Source organism: Rhinatrema bivittatum, chromosome 1 (assembly GCF_901001135.1).
Source record: "Rhinatrema bivittatum chromosome 1, aRhiBiv1.1, whole genome shotgun sequence".
Lineage (NCBI taxonomy): Eukaryota > Metazoa > Chordata > Amphibia > Gymnophiona > Rhinatrematidae > Rhinatrema > Rhinatrema bivittatum.
The window spans coordinates 750,404,891-750,429,847 of record NC_042615.1 but is presented as its reverse complement, the minus strand read 5'-3'; the positions used below and the strand labels follow the sequence as shown (position 1 = coordinate 750,429,847).

The window sequence follows — 24,957 nt, the reverse complement described above, 5'->3', positions numbered from 1 at the left end:
AGATCAGCCAATCGTCCAGGTATGGAAAGACGTGGACCGACGTCACCCGAGGTAGGCAGCCACCACCACCACCAAGCATTTTGTGAAGACGCGTGGAGCTGAAGCCAGCCCAAGGACGGCGCACGCAAGGGGGTGCACACTTGTGCACGCCAAGCCCAAGGGGAGCCCTGATGGCTTTCCCTGTTCCCTCCAAGGCCGCTCTGAAATCAGAGCGGCCTTGGAGGGAACGTTTTTTTGATTCCCCCCCACCTTTCCCTTCCTTCCCCTATCTAACCCACCCCCCTGGCCCTACCTAAATCCCTCCCTACCTTATTTGACGGAGTTACGCCTGCCTCTGGCTTCTGGCAGGCGTAACTTGCGCGCCATCCCCTGGCACAGCCGCTGTGCCGGAGGACTCTGGCCCACCCCCGGACTGCCCCTTTTTCGAAGCCCCGGGACATACGCGCGTCGCAGGGCTTAGGCTCGGCACGCGCAGGGATAGGTTTTCAGGAGTTACGTGCGTAACCCTTTGAAAATCTACCCCTATATGTGAGCAGTAGTTAATGGGCTAGGTGATGTGATCTCACTTACTGTATCCTGTTCTGAGGAATCCTGATCACCTATTATATGAAACACTATCTTAACTGCCACAGAGAGGTTATCTCTTACTTGTCGTATGTGTGTACTGGCGCAATTATGAACCTGGTTTTTCACCATCTCTCACGGAATACAGTGAGCACAGAGGATAAAGAGAAAAGGAGGGCACCCCAAAGTAAACAAGATTTTAACTCACAAACCCTAGGAGCTTACCTGAATTATTCACTAACCATGCCATCTGCTTTAACATTTCAGGGTTTTTTTTTCTGTATTAGCTGTCTGATCTTACCTGGGATTGCCCAAGGAGCCTGCTGTGAACTGCGAATTTCTGTCCAGAAATTCTTGAAGACCCTTTAATTCTTGGAGAACAGACTCCAGGAGTTGAGATGGAACACTGCTATCAATCTGTAAATAAACATAAAAGAGTCTCATATTGTTTACAGGAGAAAAACTGGAAATATCTTTTGTTTTCACTCTCTGTATTGGTGTTCAATCTTCTGAATTGAAAGGATGAGAGAAAGTATACATGTTTATTCTGCACAATCTCAGATACTGGCAGTTGCCATTGCAGTGAGTGGGATGAGTATGTATGAGAGTATGTGTGTGTGAGGGAAAGTGAGGGAGTGTATGAGAATAAACATGTATAAACGTGTGTGTATATGAAAGAGCGAGCATGAAGCTTGTGCGCCCCCCCCCCCCCCTAAAAAATCTACAATCTCAATATGACCGGAAATCAAAAGATTCCAAGTATGGAAAGTGGGAGATATTTCAATCCTTATTAGTTTTAACTTCTGGGTGTTATTTCATGTGTCTGCTGTTTAGAAATATTTTATTGGTGTTTAAGCAATATTACAACAAATTTATGTGAATTTTTTTAATTATTGGATGTTCTATTCAGCAGCTGTTTTGACATTTATTCTTTGTATTAGTATGGTTTTATTATGATGATATTTTATATCAATTTTATTGCTTGATGTTTTGTGAAGAATAATGATGTTTCTGTTTTTCCATTGTTGCACTGCATAATACAATTGGGCTTGTTGCATTTTCCAATTCAGTTTTTGACAGAATGTTTCTACTTATATTTTACGGTCTCTCTGTTCTGTATTTGGTGAAGGCCTGTGTATTCCACATGTATGAAGTGTTCTGCTATTGCAGGGTGGGCCAACTGGCATCTTGTAAGCTGCATGCACTAGCTGTAGTATCTACAGAGTCTGTGCCAAGAAGGGGTGGGAATGAGAAAGGGAGAGGGCCACTGCAGGCTGTGGAAGGGCTGGCAGCAAGCAAGAACTTTATATGATGCGACAGTACTGGGACGGAAGCATTCACTGAATGAGAACATAAGCAACAACACAACAGCTGAATGTGTGTGTATGTCTGTGTTTGAGTGACTGTGTCTCTGTGTCAGTGAGAGAGTTACTGTGTGAATGTGTGTATATATATATATATATATATATATATATATATATATATATATATATCTGTGTCTGAGAGAGAGACTGGTGTATATGTGTCAGAGAGTGACTGTGTGTACATGTGTCAGAGAATGACTGTGTATCTGTGTGTCTGAGAGGGAGTGACTGTATAATTCTCATTCTGAAGTAGAGTGTGTGTATCTCTCTCTTTCGAGAGGGAGAGACTGTGTATATATATATTTCTCTGTGTGTGTGACTGGTGTGTGTATATCTTTGTTTCTGAAATAGTGACGTAGTGTTTATGTGACTGTGAGAGAATTGGCCCTTTTTTTCTGGGTGGGGTGGGAGAATTCTGGCCCCCTCTTCACAACTCCAGCTTGTGAAATCCTAAAAGATCTGTTTCATGAATTTTGGATTTGTTGCTCCTGCTGTTTGAAAGGTGAGTCATCCCTGCTCTAGAAATCTGTCAGATTAAGCTGTTCCTGAGCAGACTAAAGGCCATGGGTGCAGTGTCCCTTCACGTGAGCTCCATTTGTGAGCTCTACCTTCTTCCAGCTATTTAAGCTTCCAAGTTTTTACTCCTTGTTAAATATAACTTTGCCTTATTCAGCTCTATTGTTAATTACTTTAGTTTTTGCTTCAGTTATACCCTTGTTCTATGTAAACCGATCCGATATGGTTATTACTATGAAGGTCGGTATAAAAAAGTGTTAAATAAATAAATAAATAAATTTGTGGTTAGGACAATTTGCACTGGAGAAATTAAGGCAGCTATTCCTTTGGTCAGATTTGATTGCATCAGCTTCCAGGACAGTGAGCTCTGGAGCTGCTGGGTGATGTGGATGCTGTCATAAAGATCTTGAATGATTTGATTCCATCAATGCTGTGGGAGGATAACCACAAGAGAGGATTTACCACATTGTTTCTAGCAGCACTCTTATAAATTCCATTTGAGATAACAGCCTCGTGGGACTTGGGGTAGTTTATAAACTCTAGCAACTCCAGTGCCCAGATGGTTTTGCCCATTGATTCTACAGCACCACTTCTGGATGTCCTCTTGACTAGTCAATCATCAAGGTAGAGAAACACATGCATCCCCAATTTGCGTAGATGCATAGCCATCACTGCGAGTTATTTTATGAATAATATGGATGCTATCCCAAAAGGCAACATGTGATATTGAAGGTGGTGGTTCCCTATTATGAATCCAAAATACTTCTTGTGCCTGGAAATATCTTTGTGTGGGTGTAAGCATCCTTCAGACCCAGAGAACAAAGCCAGCTCCCTGTTTCTGAGAAAGGGATTCAGGGTGCCTAGGGAAAGCATTTTGACCCTTACCCACATCAGGTACTTGGCCTAGGATGGAAAGTACGTCCCTGTTTTCTTAGTATTCAAGAAGTTCTTGGAATAAAATCTCTGTCCTCTTTCTCCTGATGGAACAAACTTGACCATATTGAACTTTAAGAGGGCGAAGAGCTCCTTTTAAAGTAATTCCTAATGCTGAGACATTGACCAGGATAATTTCGGCAGACAATTTGGAGGGACTGTCAATAAGCAAAATCTATACCATCTTTGAATTATACTAAGGACCCAAGTATCTGAAATTATTCTGGGCCAATGGGTTACATAAACCCTTAGCCTCCCTCCAAAAGAAAGTTCCTCTGGCATAAACGCTGGGATTCCAGCTATGCTCTCCCTGATCCAGTCAAAACCCTGTCCCAAGTTTTAGCTGGGGTGCTGGCTATAGCTTTGGGATCCTCTGCTGTATTGGGCAAGCAAGAGGACCCTGTTGGTGATGGGACCAAGGTGGGTGGAGGGAAAACCTTGGCTAATAGAAATGCCTCCTCTGTGTCCGATTCGGATCCCTCCTAGTCAAGTCTGATTGGTCTGGAGTGGCAGTGGAGAAGGTCTGAAGTATTATACAGTGGCCTTTAATCTGAGCCACTGGTCCTTGACATTATCTCCAAATAGAATCTCCCCATTACAAGGCATGTTGGCAAGTCTTTGCTGAACATAGAAACATATAGAAACATAGAAATGACGGCAGAAGAAGACCAAATGGCCCATCCAGTCTGCCCAGCAAGCTATGCACTCTTTTTTTTTTTTTTTTTTATTTCTCTCATACTTCTGTTACTCTTGGCTCTTAGTAACCCTTTGGTTCCATTTCCGTTCCACCCGCACCATTAATGTAGAGAGCAGTGTTGGAACTGTATCCAAGTGAATATCTACCATAGTTAGGGGTAGTAACCGCCGCAATAAGCAAGCTACACCCGTGCCTTTGTTTACCCAGACTATGTAACTCAGTCCTTGTTGGTTATTGTCTGTATATAGATCCACCTTTCTACGTTCCCCCTGCCGTTGAAGCAGAGAGCTATGCTGGATGTGTGTTGAAAGTGAAGTATCAGACTTTCTCACCTGCTGTAGAAGCAGAGAGCTATGTTGGAAATGCGTGAAGTATCAGACTTCTCCCCTGCCATTGAAGCAGAGAGCTATGCTGGATATGCATTGAAAGTAAAGTATCTGGCCTATTTAGTTTGGGGCAGCAACCGCTGTGACAAGCAAGCCACTCCCCGCTTTTCGTGAATGCAAATCCTTTTTATTTTCCCCCCCAAACTTCCTCTTGCCGCTGAAGCCCAGAGCAACGCTGGAGTCGCATCAACCATGCGCATGTTAATTGAATAAGGGCATAATCTCCAGGCAGTAGCCGTCACTCCCGTGAGCCACCCACTCTTCATTCACGTCCTCTAGACTTGATGGATCAACAGTGTTTATCCCATGCTCCTTTGAAGTCCTTCACAGTTCTGGTCTTCACCACTTCCTCCGGAAGGGCATTCCAGGCATCCACCACCCTCTCCGTGAAGAAATACTTCCTGACATTGGTTCTGAGTCTTCCTCGTTGGAGCTTCAACTCGTGACCCCTGGTTCTGCTGATTTTTTTCCTACAGAAAAGGTTTGTCGTTGTCTTTGGATCGTTAAAACCTTTCAAGTATCTGAAAGTTTGAATCATATCACACCTGCTCCTCCTTTCTTCCAGGGTGTACATATTTAAATTCTTCAATCTCTCCTCATAAGTCATTCGATGAAGACCCTCCACCTTTCTGGTCGCCCTTCTCTGGACCGCTTCCATCTTGTCTCTGTCTCTTTGGAGATACAGTCTCCAGAACTGAACACAGTACTCCAGGAGAGGCCTCACCAAGGACCTGTACAAGGGGATAATCACTTCCCTTTTCTTACTTGATATTCCTCTCTCAATGCAGCCCAGCATTCTTCTGGCTTTTGCTATCGCCTTGTCACATTGTTTCGCTGACTTCAGATCATTAGACACCATCACCCCAAGGTCTCTCTCCTGCTCCGTGCACATCAGCCTTTCCCCCCCATCGAATACAGGTCATTCGGATTTCCTCTTCCCATATGCATGACTTTGCACTTCTTGGCATTGAATCTCAGCTGCCATATCTTCGACCACTCTTCCAACTTCCTTAAATCCAGTCTCATTCTCTCCACTCCTTCCGGTGTGTCCACTCTATTGCAGATCTTAGTGTCGTCCGCAAAAAGACAAATTTTACCTTCTATCCCATCTGCAATGTCGCTCACAAAGATATTGAACAGGATCGGTCCCAACACCGATCCTTGTGGTACACCGCTTAAAACCGCTCTCTCTTCAGAGAGAGTTCCATTTACCATCACACATTGTCTTCTGTCCGTCAACCAGTTTGCAATCCAGGCCACCACCTCGGCACTCACTCCTAAGCTTCTCATTTTATTCACCAGTCTCCTGTGCGGAACTGTATCAAAAGCTTTGCTGAAATCCAAGTAGATGACATCGAGCACTCTTCCTTGATCCAATTCCTTGGTTACTCAGTCAAAAAAGTCAATCAGATTTGTCTGACAGGATCTTCCCCTGGTGAATCCATGCTGCCTCTGGTCCATTAATTCTCCGGACTGTAGATAGTTCACTATTCTCTCTTTCAACAGTGACTCCATTACTTTTCCTACCACCGAAGTGAGGCTAACCGGTCTGTAGTTACCAGCCTCTTCTCTGTTCCCACTCTTGTGAAGCGGGACTACCACCGCTCTTCTCCAATCACTCGGCACCACTCCCGTTTCTAGGGATCTATTGAACAGGTCACACAGCGGACCTGCCAGCACATCTCTGAGTTCCCTCAGTATCCTGGGATGAACCTCATCAGGCCCCATGGCTTTGTCCACTTTCAGATTCTTTAGCTCTTCCCATACCTTTTCTACTGTAAATGGAGTTTCATCTACTCCACTCCCCTCCAGTTTCTTGTTAAGCAGAGATGGTCCTTCTCCAGGGCTTCTTTAGTGAACACCGAACTGAAGTAATTGTTTAATATTTCTGCCATTTCCTCATCTTTCTCCACACATTGATGCTTTCCACCTTTCAATTTTATACCACTTTGAACTTTTCTCTTTTCACTGATGTATCTGAAAAATGTTTTGTCACCATTCTTTATCTCCTTGGCAATCCTCTCTTCCGCTTGACTTTTTGCCATCTTGATTAATTTCTTCGTCTCCCTCAGTTCTACCAAATATTCTTCTTTGTGCTCCTCCCTTTGGGATCTTTTATATTTCTTGAATGCTGTTCTTTTAGCCTTTATTTTATCAGCCACCTCCTTTGAGAACCAGATAGGTTTCATTTTTCTTTTGCTTTTCTTTTCTAACATATAGATTAGTTGCCTTAGTAATTGCTCCTTTTAGATTGGTCCACTGCTGATCCATATCTCTCTCGTTCTCCCAGCCTTTTAGTTCTTCCTCCAGGTATTTCCCCATTTCATCAAAGTCCGTGTTTTTGAATTGCAAGACTTGGGTCTTTGTGTTTCTTTTCTGTATCCTTTTTGTGATATTAAACCATACTGTTTGATGATCACTGGTGCTGAGGTGGGCGCCCACCTGGACATCAGAGACATTATCTCCATTAGTGAGCACTAAATCGAGTATAGCTCCTTCTCTCGTGGGTTCTATTACCATTTGTTTGAATAAAGCTACTTGCATGACATCCACTATCTCTCTACTATTATTAGATTCTGCAGATTGGATTCTCCAGTCTACATCTGGCATATTAAAGTCTCCAACGATCACCACTTCTCCCTTCTTTCCTATCTTTTGGATGTCTTCAACCAGATCTCTGTCCAGCTCTTCTTTTTGGTTTGGAGGCCTGTAAACCACTCCAATATAGATGGATGCCCCATCATCTTTTTTTTAGGTCGGCCCATAGTGCTTCTTCATTTCTCCATCTTCCTTGCAGCTCAGATGCTTGGATATTGTTTCTGACATAAAGAGCCACTCCTCCCCCTTTCCTATCCAATCTGTCCTTCCTTAACAAGTTATAGCCTGGTATTGCTGTATCCCAATCATGAGATTCTGTGAACCATGTCTCTGTGATAGCAACAACGTCCAAGTCCGCGTCCGCCATTAGGGCTTGCAGATCTGGGATTTTATTGCCCAAACTATGAGCATTTGTGGTCATAGCTTTCCATCTTTTCTCGTTAAGGTTACTGCTTTTCCTGGACTCCTTTTGAGACTTTAGTTGAGTTTTGTTATTCACTTCACTATTTCCCTTTGCAGTTGTGCCACTGATGACAGTCATCCATCACAATGAGCTTTTTCCTTTTGTTATGGATCTGGAATGTCTGCATGCATTGGGTTTTTTTTTTACTCTTTTCAGGTAACACTTCAATGTTTTTCTCAAGAACTTTTTCAGTGTTTAATATAGAGAAGGCTTTTTGTACTTGTTGCACTTGATACTGTGTGTGTCTCCTCATCACAGGTCTAATTCTACCAGAGCCCACTGTAATCCTGGTTTTTATTGAGTTCCTTAATGTCCTGTTTGAGTGGGTCCAGTCAGAGGTTTGAGGCTGGCAGCCAGGCAAGTGGAAACCAATACTCACTGAAGAGACTTCTTGATACCATTTTGAAAACATTAAAGGTTGACTGTGCCATGCATTTTATGCACGCCATACTCTTGTTCACCAGGGACTCAAAGGCATCATGCTGCTTTTAAGAGAGTTGCTCTGCTTTTTTCTTCATACTGTTTAGTATGTCTAACATACTGGCTCATGAAAAGCTGGTAGGATGCTATGCAGGCATTAAAGCATAGCCCCCCTGAAAAATCTTTCACCCTAGCAAGTCCAGAATATGAAAATCCCTGCCCCACGGGTAATACACCACTTGTCCTTGAAAATGGATTTGACCATTTCCAATTGGTATGGTATCTGCTTTTTGAATATAGGAGTCTTCTGGACTCGATATAGTGCATTGCCTTCTTATTAAATGGAGACACAGAGAAAAGTCACTCCCACATTTTCATTTGTGCCTCCTGAAGGATCTCATGGACAGGCTCTCATGAATGGGCACTATCACAATATGTTTTGGGGGGGGGGGGGGGGGGGGGGGTTGCAAGTTCCCACAAACTGGAAGATGTCAAACATATTTGCCTCAAGCATGTCACCTCTCCCAGCATAGTGTATCGATGGAGACTGATGCCAATGCATTTCAACCTTTGCCTGATATTGTCACTCCATGATGCTGGTACTAAAGAGGTCAAAAATCCTTCATGCTCTTTAGGTGGAAGAAGCTAGATGGCGGCTAGTCTCCCTGGTCCTGTCTGATATTCCATGCCCTCCTGAAACCTATGTATCGCCAATGGTCAGCGCAGTTTCTGGGTCCCTCCATGTCGATGCTTCCAATGCCGATACCAATGGGCCAGACTTATGATACCCAGGAGGTTAAGCTGATAGTGACACTCCTAGAGAGTATATACTTGCACAGGGATACCCCTAGACGTCATGGTCTGCCCCTAGGTAAAGGGCACATTTTTCATGGAATCTGTGATAGATATGCCCCTTTCGCACAGTGGGTACTTTTTGAAGCTGCTGTCTTTTGTCTTCTGGGGCACTGGATGAAAAATCAACACAATGAAAACTAATGAATTAATGTCGGGAGAAAACCATGACTATTGCCTCTTTAATGCACTAGTACATATGCACTACACAGCTGCCTAAGCAACAAAAAAAAAAAAAACAAACCTACCTAAAGATGACTAAAAGGGTGACAGAAGCCTGTGGAACCCCATGAAGAACAAATTCTGTACTTCTGCGAAGTAAAATATCTCTATTGAGCAGGAAATAGACAAGGTCCGTGATTGGTGGGTTCCACAGAAAAGACAAGATTGAAGGGGACCCATGTGGATGTGTAGAGATATTGCATGCTCAATGTGTGGTGGTGGACACAAAATGTTGAGAATTTTTACAAAGGAAATAAAGCCTAAAACAGAGAATACCGTAATACCTCTATTATTGATGACATCAATAATAGTATGGCTCAAGATTTTTTAATTTGCATGAATGATTTGGCTTTAAAGCAACACGTTTAATCTTCTACTCAGACTAGCCATATTTTAGATGTTATTTGCTAGTGAAAACTGTTTTAGTGGACGAGTCGTTACACTTCACCTCCTTTCTACACACTGATTAAAGAATATATATATATATTTTTTTAATCTTCAAATGTCTATTATGGTTTTAATAAGCATGTCAAGTAGTACAGGAAAATGCAAGACAATCTTCATGATTTGGCTTTAAAATTGGATCCATCTAATTCAGCTTGTCTTCTTTTGGAATAAAAAATAAATACATGGAATAGGGTGACGACAGAAGTTCTGCATAAGGTTGCTCCCTCTGATACCATTACTTCATCTTATTAAAAAGTTAACTCTCAGTGTTTCCATTCTGGGCTTTCACCGTTAAAAAGGCAGCATTATCACGTGGAAAGGAAATGAAAAAAGGATAAATCAAGGATAACTTTGATCAGATCCAATGGAGAAACTACTTACCTGATAATTCCTTAGTGTAGACAGATGGACTGAGGACCAATGGGTATGGTGTGCTCCTGATAGCAGTTGGAGACTGAGTCAGATTTCAATCTGACGTCCGCACTAGTACATATACCCCTGCAGGAAGCTCTGCTCTTCAGTATTCTCTTCGAAAAGCAATTGTGGATATATGTGTGTCTGAATAATTTGATTAACTTGGTTAACTTTGATTAACTTGAATAACTGGATTAACATGATTAACTTGAACTGGTTGATGTGGGTTATAGCTGGAGACCGCCAGTGCCCTCAACCGAGAAACGCCAACACCGGGTAACTATGGGTGTCTTAGAGGGAAGCGTGGCTTACCCGTGTTTGTCTTGCTCTCGGGGATTGTCACCCGAGGTTCCGTGTTTGGCGGCAGCCATAGGCGGGATGCTGAGTCCATCTGTCTATACTAAGGAAAACAAAATTATCAGGTAAGTATTTTCTCCATTTCCTAGCGTGTAGCAGATGGACTCAGGACCAATGGGATGTATAAAAGCTACTCCCGAATCGGGTGGGAGGCTGCCTGAGGCCCATTTAGTACTGCCCTTGTGAATGCTGTGTCCTCCCGATCCTGAACATCCAAGGCGGTAGAACCAAGAGAAGGTGTGAATGGAGGACCATGTCACTGCCCGACAGATCTCGGCGGGTGACAGCATCTTGGTTTCTGCCCAAGACACTGCTTGGGCTCTAGTGGAATGGGCCTTGACTTGTAAAGGTGGAGGCTTGCCTGCTTCTACGTAGGCCGCCGTACTTCTTTGACCCAGCGCGCTATGGTTGCCCATGAAGTCGCTTCTCCTTGTTTCTTCCCGCTATGAAGGATGAATAGGTGGTCCGTCTTTCGTACGGATTCAGACCTTTCCAGGTATCGGACTAGGAGTCTGCCGTCGTTAAGATGACAGAGTTGGCAAGAATCTTCCGAGTCCTTATGCTTGTCCGGAGATGGCAGAGAGATGGTTTGGTTTAGATGGAAGTGAGAAACTACTTTTGGGAGGAAGGAGGGGACCGTGCGTAGCTGTATGGAGGATAGTGCTTGAAGTTCAGAGATGCGACGGGCCGAACATATTGCCACTAGGAATGCAGTCTTCAAGGTTAGGAGTCATAGGGACAGACCGCAGATAGGTCTGAAGGAGGCTCCTGCTAGGAAGTCTAGTAATAGATTGAGGTTCCATAAGGGTACCAGCCACTTTAGGGGTGGTCAGATCTGCTTGACCCCTCTCAGGAAGCGGGAGACATCCAGATGACAGGCTAGGCTGTTGCTGTCCACTTTGGCTCTGAAGCAGGTCAACGCGGCCACCTGAACCTTGATGGAGTTGAGACAACCCCTTCTGTAAGCTGTCCTGCAGAAATTCCAGAATTGTGGGAATTTTGACTGTCTGCGGAAGGATGTCGCGGTCTTCACACCAGGCTTCGAATATTCTCCATATTCGTATATAGGTTAGCGATATGGAAAACTTGTGTGCTCGAAGCAAGGTGTCAATCACCGCCCTCGAGTATCCGCTCTTCTTCAGGCGTGTCCTCTCAATGGCCAGACCGTAAGAGAGAATCAAGTTGGGTCTTCGTGGAGGATTGGGCCTTGCTGGAGCAGATCCCTGTGTGGAGGTAGAGGAAGAGAGCTCCCTGTCAGCAGTCTTCGCATGTCTGCGTACCACGGCCTTCTTGACCAGTCCGGGGCCACTAGAAGTACTAGCCCCCTGTAGTGTTCTATCTTGCGGTTGATCCCGCCCAGTAGTCACCATGGAGGAAAGGCGTAAAGCAGGTCTTCCTGTGGCCAGGTCTGGAGAAGGGTGTCGATCCTCTGGGATTGTGGTTCTCGTCTGCAGCTGAAGAACTTGGGAATGGGCGTTGGACCGGGTTGCCAGAAGGTCCATGTCTGGTGTTCCCCAACGTTATACTATCAGCTGGAAGGCTGTGGTCGACAGCATCCATTCACCTGGGTCTAAACTCTCTCTGCTGAGGTAATCCGCAGTGACGTCGTCTTTTCCCGCAATGTGGGTGGCTGAGATCCCTTGTAGGTATGCTTCCGCCCACACCATTAGGGGGTCAGTTTCCAGGGACAGTTGTTGGCTTCTGGTACCACCCTGGCGGTTGATGTAGGCAACTGTTGTGGCATTGTCTGACATGACTGACAGATTCGCCTCAGAGCCTGTGACTGAATCGTAGGCAGGCTAGTTTGACTGCCACGGCTTCTAGTTGGTTGATGTTCCATCCCGACTCCTCCTTGTCCCATTGCCCCAGGGCCAACAGTTACTGGCAGTGGACTCCCACCTTCGTAGGCTCGCATCCGTGGTGAGCAAGATCCAGGTTTATTTATTTATTTATTTAACAGTTTTATATACCGACCTTCATAGTAAATAACCATATCGGATCGGTTTACAATTAACAAGAATAAAAACTGGGGTAACTATTCAAGTAAACGAAAGATAAACAGTAGGTAGGAATGAGTCAAAGTTACAATCAACAGGGAAGAGAACTTGGAAGCTTGCAACAAGCTGGAAAGAAGATAAGGCAGGAAATAAATATGAAGTGATGCCATAGGGCATCGGGGATAGCCTTACTCCCTTGCTCAGATGGTCTTCTTGTAGCCACCATTGGAGCTGGGTCTGCACCTCCTCCGGCAGCTGGAGGCAAACGGAGTAGTCCTGGGACATCGGGTTCCATTGTGACAGTAGGGAGCGTTGTAGCGGTCGCATGTGAGCTCTTGCCCATGGGACCACTTCCAGGGTTGATGTCATGAGGCCGAGAACTTGGAGGTAATCCCCATACCTTGGGGCGAGAACCTCTCAGCAGTTTTCTCAATTGGTTCATCAGTTTTCTTCTCCTTGTAGGGGGAAGAATGACCTTGTCTTCTTTGGTGTCGAACCGGACTCCCAAGTATTCTAGAGATTGGGAAGGCTGAAGGCAGCTCTTGGTTGTGTTGACGACCCACCCGAGGTTCTCCAGTAGATTCTTGACTCCGGTGATCGCCTGATGACTTTCCTCTGGAGATTTTGCCCTGATCAGCCAATCGTCCAGATATGGATGTACGAGGATTCCTTCTTTCCTCAGTGTCGCCGCCACTACAACCATGATTTTGCTGAACGTCCGAGGGGTTGTGGCTAGCCCGAAGGGTAGCGCCCGAACTGGTAGTGGTGGTCCAGGATCGTGAAGCTTAGGAAGCGCTGATGATCGTGATGGACCGGGATTTGCAGATCCAGGAAGGTCAGAAATTCTCACGGCTGTACCGCCCTTATGACAGAGTGTAGGGTTTCCGTGCGGAAGTGTGGTACCCTCAGGTAGCGGTTGACAGACTTGAGGTCCAGGATGGGCTGGTACGTTCCCTCTTTCTTGGGGACGATAAAGTAGATGGAATAGTGCCCAGTATTTTGTTGGTGCGTGGGCACCGACGTTATGGCCTTTTAAGGCGAGCAATTTGGTCAGTGTGGTTTCCACTGCTGTCCTCTTGGAGGGGGAGTGGCAAGGGGATTTCACAAGGAGACGGAGAAGTACTGAAGAGCACAGCTTCCGGCACGGGTATACGTAGAGGTGACGTCAGATTGAAATCTGACTCCATCTCCAACTGCTATCAGGAGCACACTATACCCGTTGGTCCTGAGTCCATCTGCTACACGCTAGGAAATAAGGTAGTTCTTATACACAGAAACCAAGCAGGGTATGTTCAAAGTTTCTAGAAACTCAAACCTCTATGCCGGGCTCTATCTGCTAATGACACCCATGTGCAAGGACTACCACCCTGCTTGTCCTGAGAGAAAATTAAAAATCCCTAATGCCCTATGATAGTTAAAGTGGCCCTGCACAAGAAGGATAATATCTCTAACTTGGACAGGCTTGCGACAAACATCTGCAACAAAAAGAAGCAAAAGAATGCTTTTTTTTTTTACCGCAATGACTTCTCGATTGCCACTCCTGAGCATCTTTTCCACAACCATACTTCCATCCCAAATATTTCTAAAAGGATAAGAAAAACAAAACTGGAGTAACCTCTTAATGAACACACAAATTAAAATGGATGCGTTATATATGGATATTTGTTCCTCTAATCCAGAGGTTCTCACTCCTGTCCTTGAGGTCCCCCAGCCAGTCAGCTTTTCAGAATATCCACAATGACTATGTATGAGATAAAATTTGTATGACATATTATATATATATATATATATATAGTTCCTATATTTATCTATATCTATATATCTATATCTACTATACCCATTGGTCCTCTGCTGCTCATAATGCTGTACATAGTTCCATGGTAAATCTGTTGCTATTTTTGTTAATTGTTCCATGTAAAGCTTATTTGCTATTTTTTTTTAGTTCTATGTAAACCGATGTGATGTTCCCATACTCATGTCAGTATATAATGTCGGTATATAAAAAATCCACAAATAAATATATATATATATCTATATACTCGTATATTGAAGAGTTATATTGAAGAGCTATATATATAGCTCTTCAATATATAATATAAGTCATGCAAATTTTATCTCATACATATTCATTGTGGATATTCTGAAAAGCTGACTTCAATATAACTTATATATATATATATATATATATATATATATATATATATAGGTTATATATATATAGCTCTTCAATATAACCATAAAAATAAGTACCACCTATAAAATGTGTGCATGTTTTTATTTAGCTGTCTAACCCCCTTCTAGAACAACCATCTCTTCCCATTCCTTTCAGTGTAACAGTCCAAGTCACAGCCCAGATACCTTTAACTCTTGCTGGCAATAAGCCCAATGGAAGGGATGGGACAGGCCTTGGTTAGCAGTGAAGACCAAATGGAAGCAGAAACCATTTACTATATTTTCTTCAGACTTCTTGTCAAGTTTATTTTAGGTTCTGCAGTGTTACTATCAGAAATACGGAGAACTGTTGCTGCCTGAACTCTTGCTTTAAAAATACAAAGAAATACCTTCTGAAAAAAGCTCTGGGATATCACATGCACACTAGTAGACAGAGCTCCAAAGCATCCATGCATATGCTACTTTCCCAATCATTGTTTTCTCACAGAACAGAATAGTGAGCCAGGCTACAGAGGCATGTTAAAATTAACCACTGAATGCTATAAATGCATAACTCACCCTACTATCCGAGAAAAGTAAATGCAGATACCATTGTGTTTTCCAGAAAACACCATCTCTGGGCCCATCATGCCACTAATGGCTGTACCAGCCTGATGTCCTGGTGTCCCCATAAGATATACTGGAGTGGATACTGTGGGTGCCTGCATGCCTGGAAGTCATGAACAAAGACAAAGTACAATATTTGTTATAAAGATCAAAACTTTTTCCATGAAACCAAGACAGTTACATTTTTAAAATTGGAGATTATCATCAAGGGGTTGTACATTTCATGGGAAATTAAAAATATGCATGAAAGGAACTGTTAAAGTTTTATTTTTATTTATTTATTTTATTTATAGATTCTTTTATACCGAGGTACGTATAGTTATACATCACTTCGGTTTACAGGGAAACAATAAATTAGCAACAGGCTTTACATATAACAGTTTAAACAGTAGAACAATTATAAGAAACAGGCTTTACATTTAACAGCTACAGTCTTTACAATAAATAATATAACATGTTTATGACAACATGTAAGGCCCTGTAATAGCTATTCAGACTCTAAGATGTTGATCTGAAAATAGCATATTTGTCTACATTGTTTACTTCAGCTGATGTGGGGGGCGGGGAGGGAAAAAGGTAAAAGCATTGAAGAAAATGTAAAATGAGAAAACATTTGCTAGTGAATAAAGGTTTTATTTTTTAAATGCCAAGACAATATTTAAACTTAAAATAGAATAAAAAGATCCAAAAATAATTACCCTTTAATTTTACAAAGACTAAAACCTAATATAGATACTTTTACTAATCAGATGTTACCAATTTACTATATTAAACTTACTTTCAGTACTACTGTGCCATCTGGTGAAAGTCTGATGAACACCATAGGAAAATTAGTTCTTACCTGATAATTTTCGTTCCTGTAGTACCACGGATCAGTCCAGACTGCTGGGTTTTGCCTCCCTTCCAGCAGATGGAGACAGAGAAAAACTTGTAAAGCAGCCCCTCTTAACCTGCCACACCTCAGTATAATCAGTATCAAAGCAGAAATAACTTGGAGGATAGCAGTGCTGCTAAAAAAGTAGAACTTTGCAGATCAAGCAAAAAAAACCTGAACTATAAAATTCTAGAATTGATTAATAAAAATCGGATAAACACGTAGCCTTCTTTTGGTTTCTACAGTAGAAATAAATCACAGAGCGGACTCATGACAAACCCCGTCAAAGGGAGGGCGTCTGGACTGATCCGTGGTACTACAGGAATGAAAATTATCAGGTAAGAACTAATTTTCTTTTCCCTGTACATACTTGGATCGTCCAGACTGCTGGGATGTACCAAAGCTTCCATACACAGGGTGGGACGTGGAGAGTCCTGCTTGAAGAACACCTTTGCCAAAATTTCCATCGTCTGGAGCTTGGACATACAAACGGTAGTGACGCGCAAAAGTGTGAAGCGTCTTCCAAGTCGCTGCCCTACAAATCTCCTGCGGCGACACCAAATGGCATTCAGCCCAAGAAGAGGCGTGAGCGCGTAACGAGTGCGCCTTCAAGCCGTCTGGGACCTGCCGGCCCCGACAAATGTAAGCTGACGAGATAGCCTCTTTCAGCCATCAAGCTAGTGTCGCCTTGGAAGCTTGCCTTCCTTTCTCAGTGCCACACCACAAGACGAACAAACTGTCCGAAACACGGAAAGAACTGGTGATCTCCAAATATGGAACGAAGAAATCACCTTCGGCAAAAAGGATGGAACGGTTCTAAGAGAGACTCCTGATTCCGTAAAGCATAAAAATGGCTCCTGACAAGAAAGAGCTTGCTGCTCCGACACCCTATGAGCCGAGCAAATAGTCACAAAAAAAAACACTGTCTAAAGGTTGAGGGTCCTTTAAAGTAGCTCTTTTAAGAGGCTCAAATGGCACATCACACAAAACTCTAAGTACCAGATTCAGGTTCCAAGACGGACAAACCGAACGGAATGGAGGATGCAAATGCTTCGCCCCCCCCCCCCCCCCCCCCCGAAGGAAACGGATGACATCAGGATGGGACGCGAGAGAACTGCCATTAAGCTTGCCTAAGAGACAAGCCAACTCTGCCACCTGGACCTGAAGGGAATTAAAAGTCAAGCCCTTGGCTAAGTCATTGTGCAAAAACGCCAAAATCTGTGGCACTGATGAATGGTGGGGAAGTACCCGTGCTCCTTGCACCATAACTCGAACACTTTCCATACCCTAACATACGTCAAAGAGGTAGATGTTTTACGCGCCTGTAGGAGGGTGGAGATAACGTCCTCCTGGTAACTCTTCCTCAATCACCTCTGCTCAAAAGCCAGGCCGCTAGACAAAAGCGATCCGCCTGATCGAAAAATATAGGGCCTTGACGTAACAAGTGAGTAAGGTGACCCAGTCGGAGAGGACCGCTGACTGCCAGATTGACTAGGTCCACGAACCACGCTGGGGCCATTCCGGAGCCATTAGTATCACCTTCGCTGGATGAACCTCTATGCGGCCTAAAACCTTGCCGATCAGCGGCCACGGAGGGAAGCCATAAAGCAGGATCCTGGGCGGCCACGGGAGAACCAAGGTGTTGTCCCCTTCGGCTCTGTGTTCCCGTCTGCGACTGAAGAAGCGGGCGGCCTTTGTGTTCTTTTGAGTTGCCATGAAGTCCAGATTGGGTACCCCCCACCTGCGGACGATGAGAGCCATCACCTCCTCTGAAAGCTCCCACTCCCTGGGATCGATCATTTGCAGACTCAAGTAAGCCGCCTGCACTTTGTCCGTGTCTGCGATGTGTGACGCTGCCAGCATGGTGAGATGCTTCTCCGCCCAGACCATGAGCTGTGCCACCTCTGCGGCCACCGGGCGACTTCTGGTGCCGCCCTGGCGGTTGATGTAAGCCGCCGTCATCGCACTGTCAGATAGCACCCGTACCACTCGATTGTGCACATTCGACAGAAACAATTGGAGCGCTAGCCGGACAGCCCTTGTCTCCAGGAGATTGATAGACCATTGCGACTCCTTCAGTGACCAAATTCCTTGGAACGCCTACGATTGGCATACTGCTCCCCAACCTGACAGGCTGGCATCCGTGGTGACCACTATCCACTGGGGGACTTAGAGATCCACTCCGCGAAACAGGTGCTCTGGATTTTGCATAGTCTGTGAGCGGCAATGGGATCTGGCAGCCGACGGCCCTTTGCCCTTACTATGTCACAGGGGCTACCGCTGCCATTGGTTGACCCCAGTGACATAGTGAGGGCAAAGGGCTGTCGGCGCCATTTTGACTACTGGCAGCTGACAGCCCAAGTCCAGGAGATCGCTCCCGGACCGCTCCTGGACCCCCGCTGGACCACCAGGGACTTTTGGCAGGTCTTGGGGGGGTCAGGAGGGTGGGGGTTGTAGTAAATTAATTTTGGAGGTCTTGAGGGGCATCAGGAGGGTGGGGGATTTTGTTAGATTTTTACTTTATTAAAGATTTGTCTGCGAGCCAGATGCAGCCATCAAAAGAGCCATATCTGGCTCCCTTGCCATAGGTTCCTGACCCCTGTCCTAATGCACTGTTAGAAACTATCCTCTTTCTGTTTTTTTTTGTTTTGTTTTGTTTTTTTGTTAGGCATAGCCTTCACCTTAACCAAAGTTTTGCACCACCTCCATCTGCTGGAGACAGAGAAATACTGAGAAGTGGCAGGTGGCACACCAGGTTAAGAGGAGGTGCTTTACAAATTCTTCTCTGTCTCCATCTGATGGAAGGGAGGCAAAACCCAGCAGTCTGGACTGATCTGGGTACGTACAGGGAACAGATTTATTTACCTGAAAATCCATTGACCTACATGAGAGTATTTAGTGACCTTTCATGAAAAGCAATTAATTTATGCTATTCCACCACAATGTGTTTCAGCAAAACAATCTGACCTCTGGAAGAGGTCTCAGGAAGGAGGAAGCCCCAATATCCAAAACTAACCAACTCCAGATACTTTATATCCATCACCCTAGAGCCCACTATCACAGGCTGCCCCAAACAAGTCACTCTCCCTCCTTCAACTTGGCCTATTCAATGACAGAGTTTAATAACAAAGCTCCCCTTATCATAAATCTAACGGAAGAATTCAAACTTCAGTCCTATGAATCACAGAAACTCAAACAGAAGGTGATGTTGTCATTCTTGCCCAGCTCTGCCTACAAGTTTACTAGGTGCTTCACACATACTGGGGCCAAGTGAGCAGGCAAGTCAGACTGCCTTATCTTGAAATTTCAAGGAGATGAGGAATCTAAAATTTGTCCTAATCTACAGTCTCCTGGATAATCAACCTGATTCCTTTCTCCAACTCTTGGAATTCCTGTGTGACCTTGCTATGTGCCTACTAAAATAGTCAATGTCTTCATTGTAAATCATATGGGGACAGATTTAAAGATCTAAACATGTATACCACTGGAGGAAAGTGGGGTGGGGGAGATACGAGAGAGAGGATGTAAATACTGCCAAGGTAGTGATACACAGGAATGGAAACTCTGACACAAAGCATCATGGAATGAGGTGAAAAGGGATAGATTCAGGAGTAATCGAAGGAAATATTTCTTTATAGAAAAGGGAGTAAATGCATGGAACAGCCTCCTATGTAGGTGGTGGAGACAGTATTTATTTATTTTAAGTTTTTCTATACCGGCATTCGCGATGAGTATCGCATCATGCCGGTTTACAATTAACAAGTGGTGAAGGAAGATAAAAATAATAATAAATAATAATAAACATTAACAGGTGCTGAAAAAGGTTGCAGTTCAAGAAAGCACAAAGGATCTCTGACAAAATGTTAGGGACTGTGGAGCTGAGCAGTTGGTGTGGATAGGAAGACTAGCGAGGCCATATGGTCTTTTTCTGCCGTTATGTTTATGTATTTCCATGCTATCTCTACCAACAAATTCCTTGATAAAGGAGACTTCAACTACCATGCAGAGGCTGCTCCCAAAGGTAATTCCATTCACTTTCAAAGAAACATGGAGAATCTGGGCTTTCTTCAGCTAACCAAAGTGCCAACCATTAGGGTGCCCACTCTAGATTTGATACTCTACTCCCCCAACATCTACATAGATAGTAATACAATAATGAAGGATCCTATGTCTTGATCAGACCACTGCCGGTGTGAGTTATGCTACTGATATGGGGCCCCAGATCCCCTTTAACAAGCATAGAAACATAGAAACATAGAAATGACGGCAGAAGAAGACCGAATGGCCCATCCAGTCTGCCCAGCAAGCTTCACACATTTTTTCTCTCATACTTATCTGTTTCTCTTAGCTCTTTGTTCTATTCCCCTTCCACCCCCACCATTAATGTAGAGAGCAGTGATGGAGCTGCATCCAAGTGAAATATCTAGCTTGATTAGTTAGGGGTAGTAGGGGTAGTAACCGCCGCGATAAGCAAGCTACACCCATGCTTATTTGTTTTACCTAGACTATGTTGTACAGCCCTTGTTGGTTGTTTTTTCTTCTCCCCTGCCGTTGAAGCAGGGAGCTATGCTGGATATGCGTGAAGTATCAGTTTTTTTCTCCCCTGCCGTTGAAGCAGAGAGCCATGCTGGATATGCATTGAAAGTGAAGTATCAGGCACATTTGGTTTGGGGTAGTAACCGCCGTAACAAGCCAGCTACTCCTCGCTTTGTGATTGCGAATCCTTTTTTTCTTCACCCCTGTCGTTGAAGCTATGCAGGATATGCGTGAAGCATCAGTTTTTTGTTTTTTTTTCCCCTGCTGTTGAAGCAGAGAGCTATGCTGGAAATGCGTGATGTATCAGTCTTTCTCCCATGCCGTTGAAGCAGAGAGCCATGCTGGATATGCATGGAAAGTGAAGTATCAGGCACATTTGGTTTGGGGTAGTAACCGCCGTAACAAGCCAGCTACTCCCCGCTTTGTGAGTGCGAACCCTTTTTCTTCTCCCTTGCCGTTGAAGCAGAGAGCTCTGCTGGATGTGTGAAGTATCAGTTATTCTTCTCCCCTGTCGTTGAAGCAGAGAGCTATGCTGTATATGCATTGAAAGTGAAGTATCAGGCATATTTGGTTTGGGGTATAAAGTGACTGGTGATAAAGAGTGGTGAAGAGGCAGTGACATGCTTTTTGATATGTCTCACAAGAAGTCGTCATTCTTGCTCTCTTAAGTTGATTTTTTGATCATAAATAGCTTTATACCAAGTATTCTATAGCATTTATGCTTCAGCTTTGTATTTTACTTTTGCTAGACAGGCAGATGCCGTAGAAGGGGAGATGCTAGCAGAAATGCTGTATATGCTGAAAAGTTACTGGGCCATTGTTTAGAAACACACCAAGCACATGCTGGCACGCTAGCTAGTTGCAGGCCCATAGATAGCATTTGCATACAAAGTGAGAGTGAATTTACATGCAGAGCGAGAAAGAATTTACATATAGCCATTTAGATTAATTGTTTATAATAAAAAGTCAATCAAAGAAATATTTGACAATTATGTAACCTAGTTTAGGAGTTGAAAATGTAGAAGTGAAAATCCTATATAATGCCTTATTATCAGTAAAATCAAGAGAGATAGAGTTTAATATTGTGTGTCTTGCATGGCACTCTGTCTCTCTGCATGAGGTATTGTGGATTTTCTGGTCAAGAGAGACCCAAGCAGTTTAACAGTAGTTGGCAAAGGGCCCTAGTTTTTATCTCCATAGAGCAAGTGTTATAATTAATGTGACAATAAAAAATTCAGATAGGAAAACAACACTTCTACTGTGGTTTTTATTAAAGGGAAAACAAACCAGACCAAGCTACAAGACAATGGCAAGTTTATTCCTGTGGGTAATTCTGCGCTACTGTGGAGTGCAGATTTTGCACAGAATTACCCTTCTGCACAGATTTTCCATTTTCTGCATAGAATTTGGAGCAGGTCCTGATGTGCCTCAAGGGAACCCCCATCCTTGGCAAGCTGCGAGCGGAGTCCATCCTGCTGCGGCGAAGATGGAGCAGGCCCCGGTGTGCAGCATTGCAGCGAAGAGGGTACAGGTCTCGACGGCCACGAGCGGAGCCCATCCCGCTCATGGCGAAGATTCAGCAAACCCTGATGTGCTACACTGCAGTGAAGAGGGAGCAGGTCCCAGCAGCCACAAGCGGAACCCAACCCGCTCGCAGCAAAGATCGAGCAGGTCTCGGTGTGTAACGAACGCAGCCCAAACTGCTTGTTGCAAAAATCGTGAAGGCTCACTCTCTCCAGAGCCTATGTGTAGAGGTTGTGTGAGAGAGACTTCGAGGCTGTGTGTAGAGGTATGTGTGTAGGTGTGTGTGAGAGAGCATGTGCCAGATAGAGGAATTCTATGTGAGGAGATTGTGAAGGAGTGTGTATGTGTGTGAGAAATTGGGATGTGGTCTGCATAAAAAAAGGGATTGTGTGTATGTGAGGGTGCTTATTTGCTTGTGAGAGAGGGAGCCTGTGTGTGTGAGAGAGAGAAAGTGAGAGGCAATGTAAAGGGGTGTGTGCAAGAGAGAGAGAGAAAGAAAGAGAGACCGTGAGGGGGAATGTGTGTGTGCGCAAGAGAGAGAGAGGGAGACTGTAGGAGGGGATGTGTGGGAATGTGTGTAAGAGCGTGTCTGTGTGAAGGGCAGTACTGATAGAAGGGTCAAACTCTGGGAGTAGAGATAGCAGGGAAGGGATTGAGCCTATAGGGGAAGGGGTGAGATAGTGGAGGGTGGAAGAGTTGGGGGGGGGGGGGGGGGGGGCGGGGAGCCTGAGAAGGCAAAGTGAAAGGAGACCAGACAGGGGGAGAGGGTGGAAGGATACTCTTACAATGTATTTCTAGGGAAATTTTGCTCAAAATATTTAAAACTCTGCATCTTTAAGTAATAGCTTTTTTTCTGTATTACATTTCAAATTAAAGACTGTCATTATATTGGTCAAAATAACACAATATATAAGTATGCAGAATTTTGTAGAAATGTCAATTTTTGTGCACAGAATTTTACATTTGTATGTGCAGAACTTTAATTTTTTTTGCACAGATTTCCTCCAGGAGTACACGTTGATCTATCTTTACAATCACAGACAGGCTCTAATATATTTCTTATTTATCTTTAAAAGATGAAATGCCCAATCACTGCTTTTTTATTTGATTACCAGTTTCCTATCATCATATCCTTAAATTTGCTACCATACAGCTAGTTGGTCCAGTCATGGATCTAATCTTAAATGTGCACCCAATCATATCTTGCCCTGTCTACCTATGCTCTAATGCTAAAGCAACACCTTTTTTTCCTCCATCTTATGTCTTGGCTGCCATTTATGCTTTAAGGCACCTCATGCTGGGTGTCTGAAGCAATGCTAACACAATACCTTGTGATGTTTTTCATTATAGCAAACAGCAAGCACTGCAATTTTCACTGTGACTAAGGGTCCAGCTGCAGATCTAAAATAACCTTATTCTTTGATTTCAACACATTTCACCATCAGATATTAAGACTTTAGTGATATATATAGTAAACAACTAACTGGCTGAGCTAAGCAATAATATATATTTTACTGCATCATGTTCTGCATAGCTGACCTAGATGGAGACCCCAAGACCCAAACAACAAGGGTCTTTCTATTCTAATTAAAGTACGCCTTATTATATTATTTGTAGTATTTAATAAAAAATCATTTTTTCTCCACAGCTGTTGGGCTCTAAGCATCTATTTATTTATCCACAACACTACCCACTACAAACAAATCCTTTCATGCTCTTGACTCCAAACCTCCTACCATGAATATGTCCTTTTTCACTAGTGTCAGCATCAGCAAGCTGCTTAATCCACCAAAAATATCAACCATTTCAGAACCAGTGGATCACATTGTCCAACAATGAAGTATTCACTAGAGTCATCAACCTAGCCCCTGTAAAACCCAATTCAACTAGACCTCCCAGGAAGTCTCCTTGGTTCAATGATGCAAACAGAACAATTAAAAACTAGATATTACATTATGCATATGCAAGGAACACACAAAAAACAGTTATTCAATTGGCCCCTCCCTTACCCCCCCCCAAAAAAAAAGGGCTCTCTCCAAACAACTTGAACTAGCAAAGAATCACTCAGGAAGCTATTCCAAATAGTGAAAAAACTCTCCAGATCTGAGTTTAAAAAAGGATTGGATAAGTTCTTGGAAGAGAAGTCCATTACCTGCTATTAAGTTCACTTAGAGAATAGCCACTGCCATTAGCAATGGTTACATGGAATAGACTTAGTTTTTGGGTACTTGCCAGGTTCTTATGGCCTGGATTGGCCACTGTTGGAAACAGGATGCTGGGCTTGATGGACCCTTGGTCTGACCCAGTATGGCATTTTCTTATGTTCTTATGTCCATGGCACCTAGTATCATCATAGAGGGCCCTTCAGCAGAGGACATGACCAAATTATTTTATTCAAAAATTCAAGCTATCCTTTCCTGTCACCATTCCTCCTCCTCACTTCCCACAGGCCTATGCATTAAAAAGTACCTCAGACACTCCTCTATCAACCCCAGCCAGACCTATTCAACTTCTTCCTGACTGCATCCCACTGAGTTCAGGATGATCATCCCCAGAAGTGGAGAAAATCCTCTAGAGGCCCTTTAGACCCTATACCTCTTAAACTCATCTGCAACTTTAGATAAGACCCAGACTCCTGGCTACCATGATAATCAATGATATATTAACCCAAGATTACCTATCTTTCTCACTCCAAAAGCAGAAACCAGGTACCAACCCCAGAATAGCCAATCACTATCACCCAGTCTCCATCCATCCATTCCTATCCAAGCTAGTAGGGAAAGTGGTCTACTTTTAACTCCTATACTTCTTAAACGAGGCCAGCATCCTCCAATCTTCATTTGGCTTCAGAAAAGAGCACGGAACGAAATATATCTTGACAACCTTTCCCACTAGCATCTACCTACATGCTGACCAAGGTGGCAATGCTCCCCTGGATCCTACTAGATCTTACTGATTCATATGCCACTGTTGGCCACCTAATCCAGCTACAATGCTTGAGACACATTGGTACAG

The 24,957-nt window shown here is 43.8% G+C and overlaps 1 protein-coding gene across 2 annotated transcripts in view; it reads right to left on the bottom strand.

The window, feature by feature from the left end:
* The window catches only part of NUP155 (nucleoporin 155), a 304,350-nt gene that overhangs the window by 159,170 nt on the left and 120,223 nt on the right, over positions 1 to 24,957 (bottom strand). For both annotated transcript variants that reach the window (XM_029578544.1, XM_029578554.1), the window contains 3 exons: positions 14,961 to 15,111; positions 13,746 to 13,812; positions 866 to 981 (listed from right to left, as the gene is read on the bottom strand). In XM_029578544.1, coding sequence (XP_029434404.1) covers positions 866 to 981; positions 13,746 to 13,812; positions 14,961 to 15,111 — 334 coding nt within the window. The remainder of the gene's footprint in view (positions 1 to 865; positions 982 to 13,745; positions 13,813 to 14,960; positions 15,112 to 24,957) is intronic.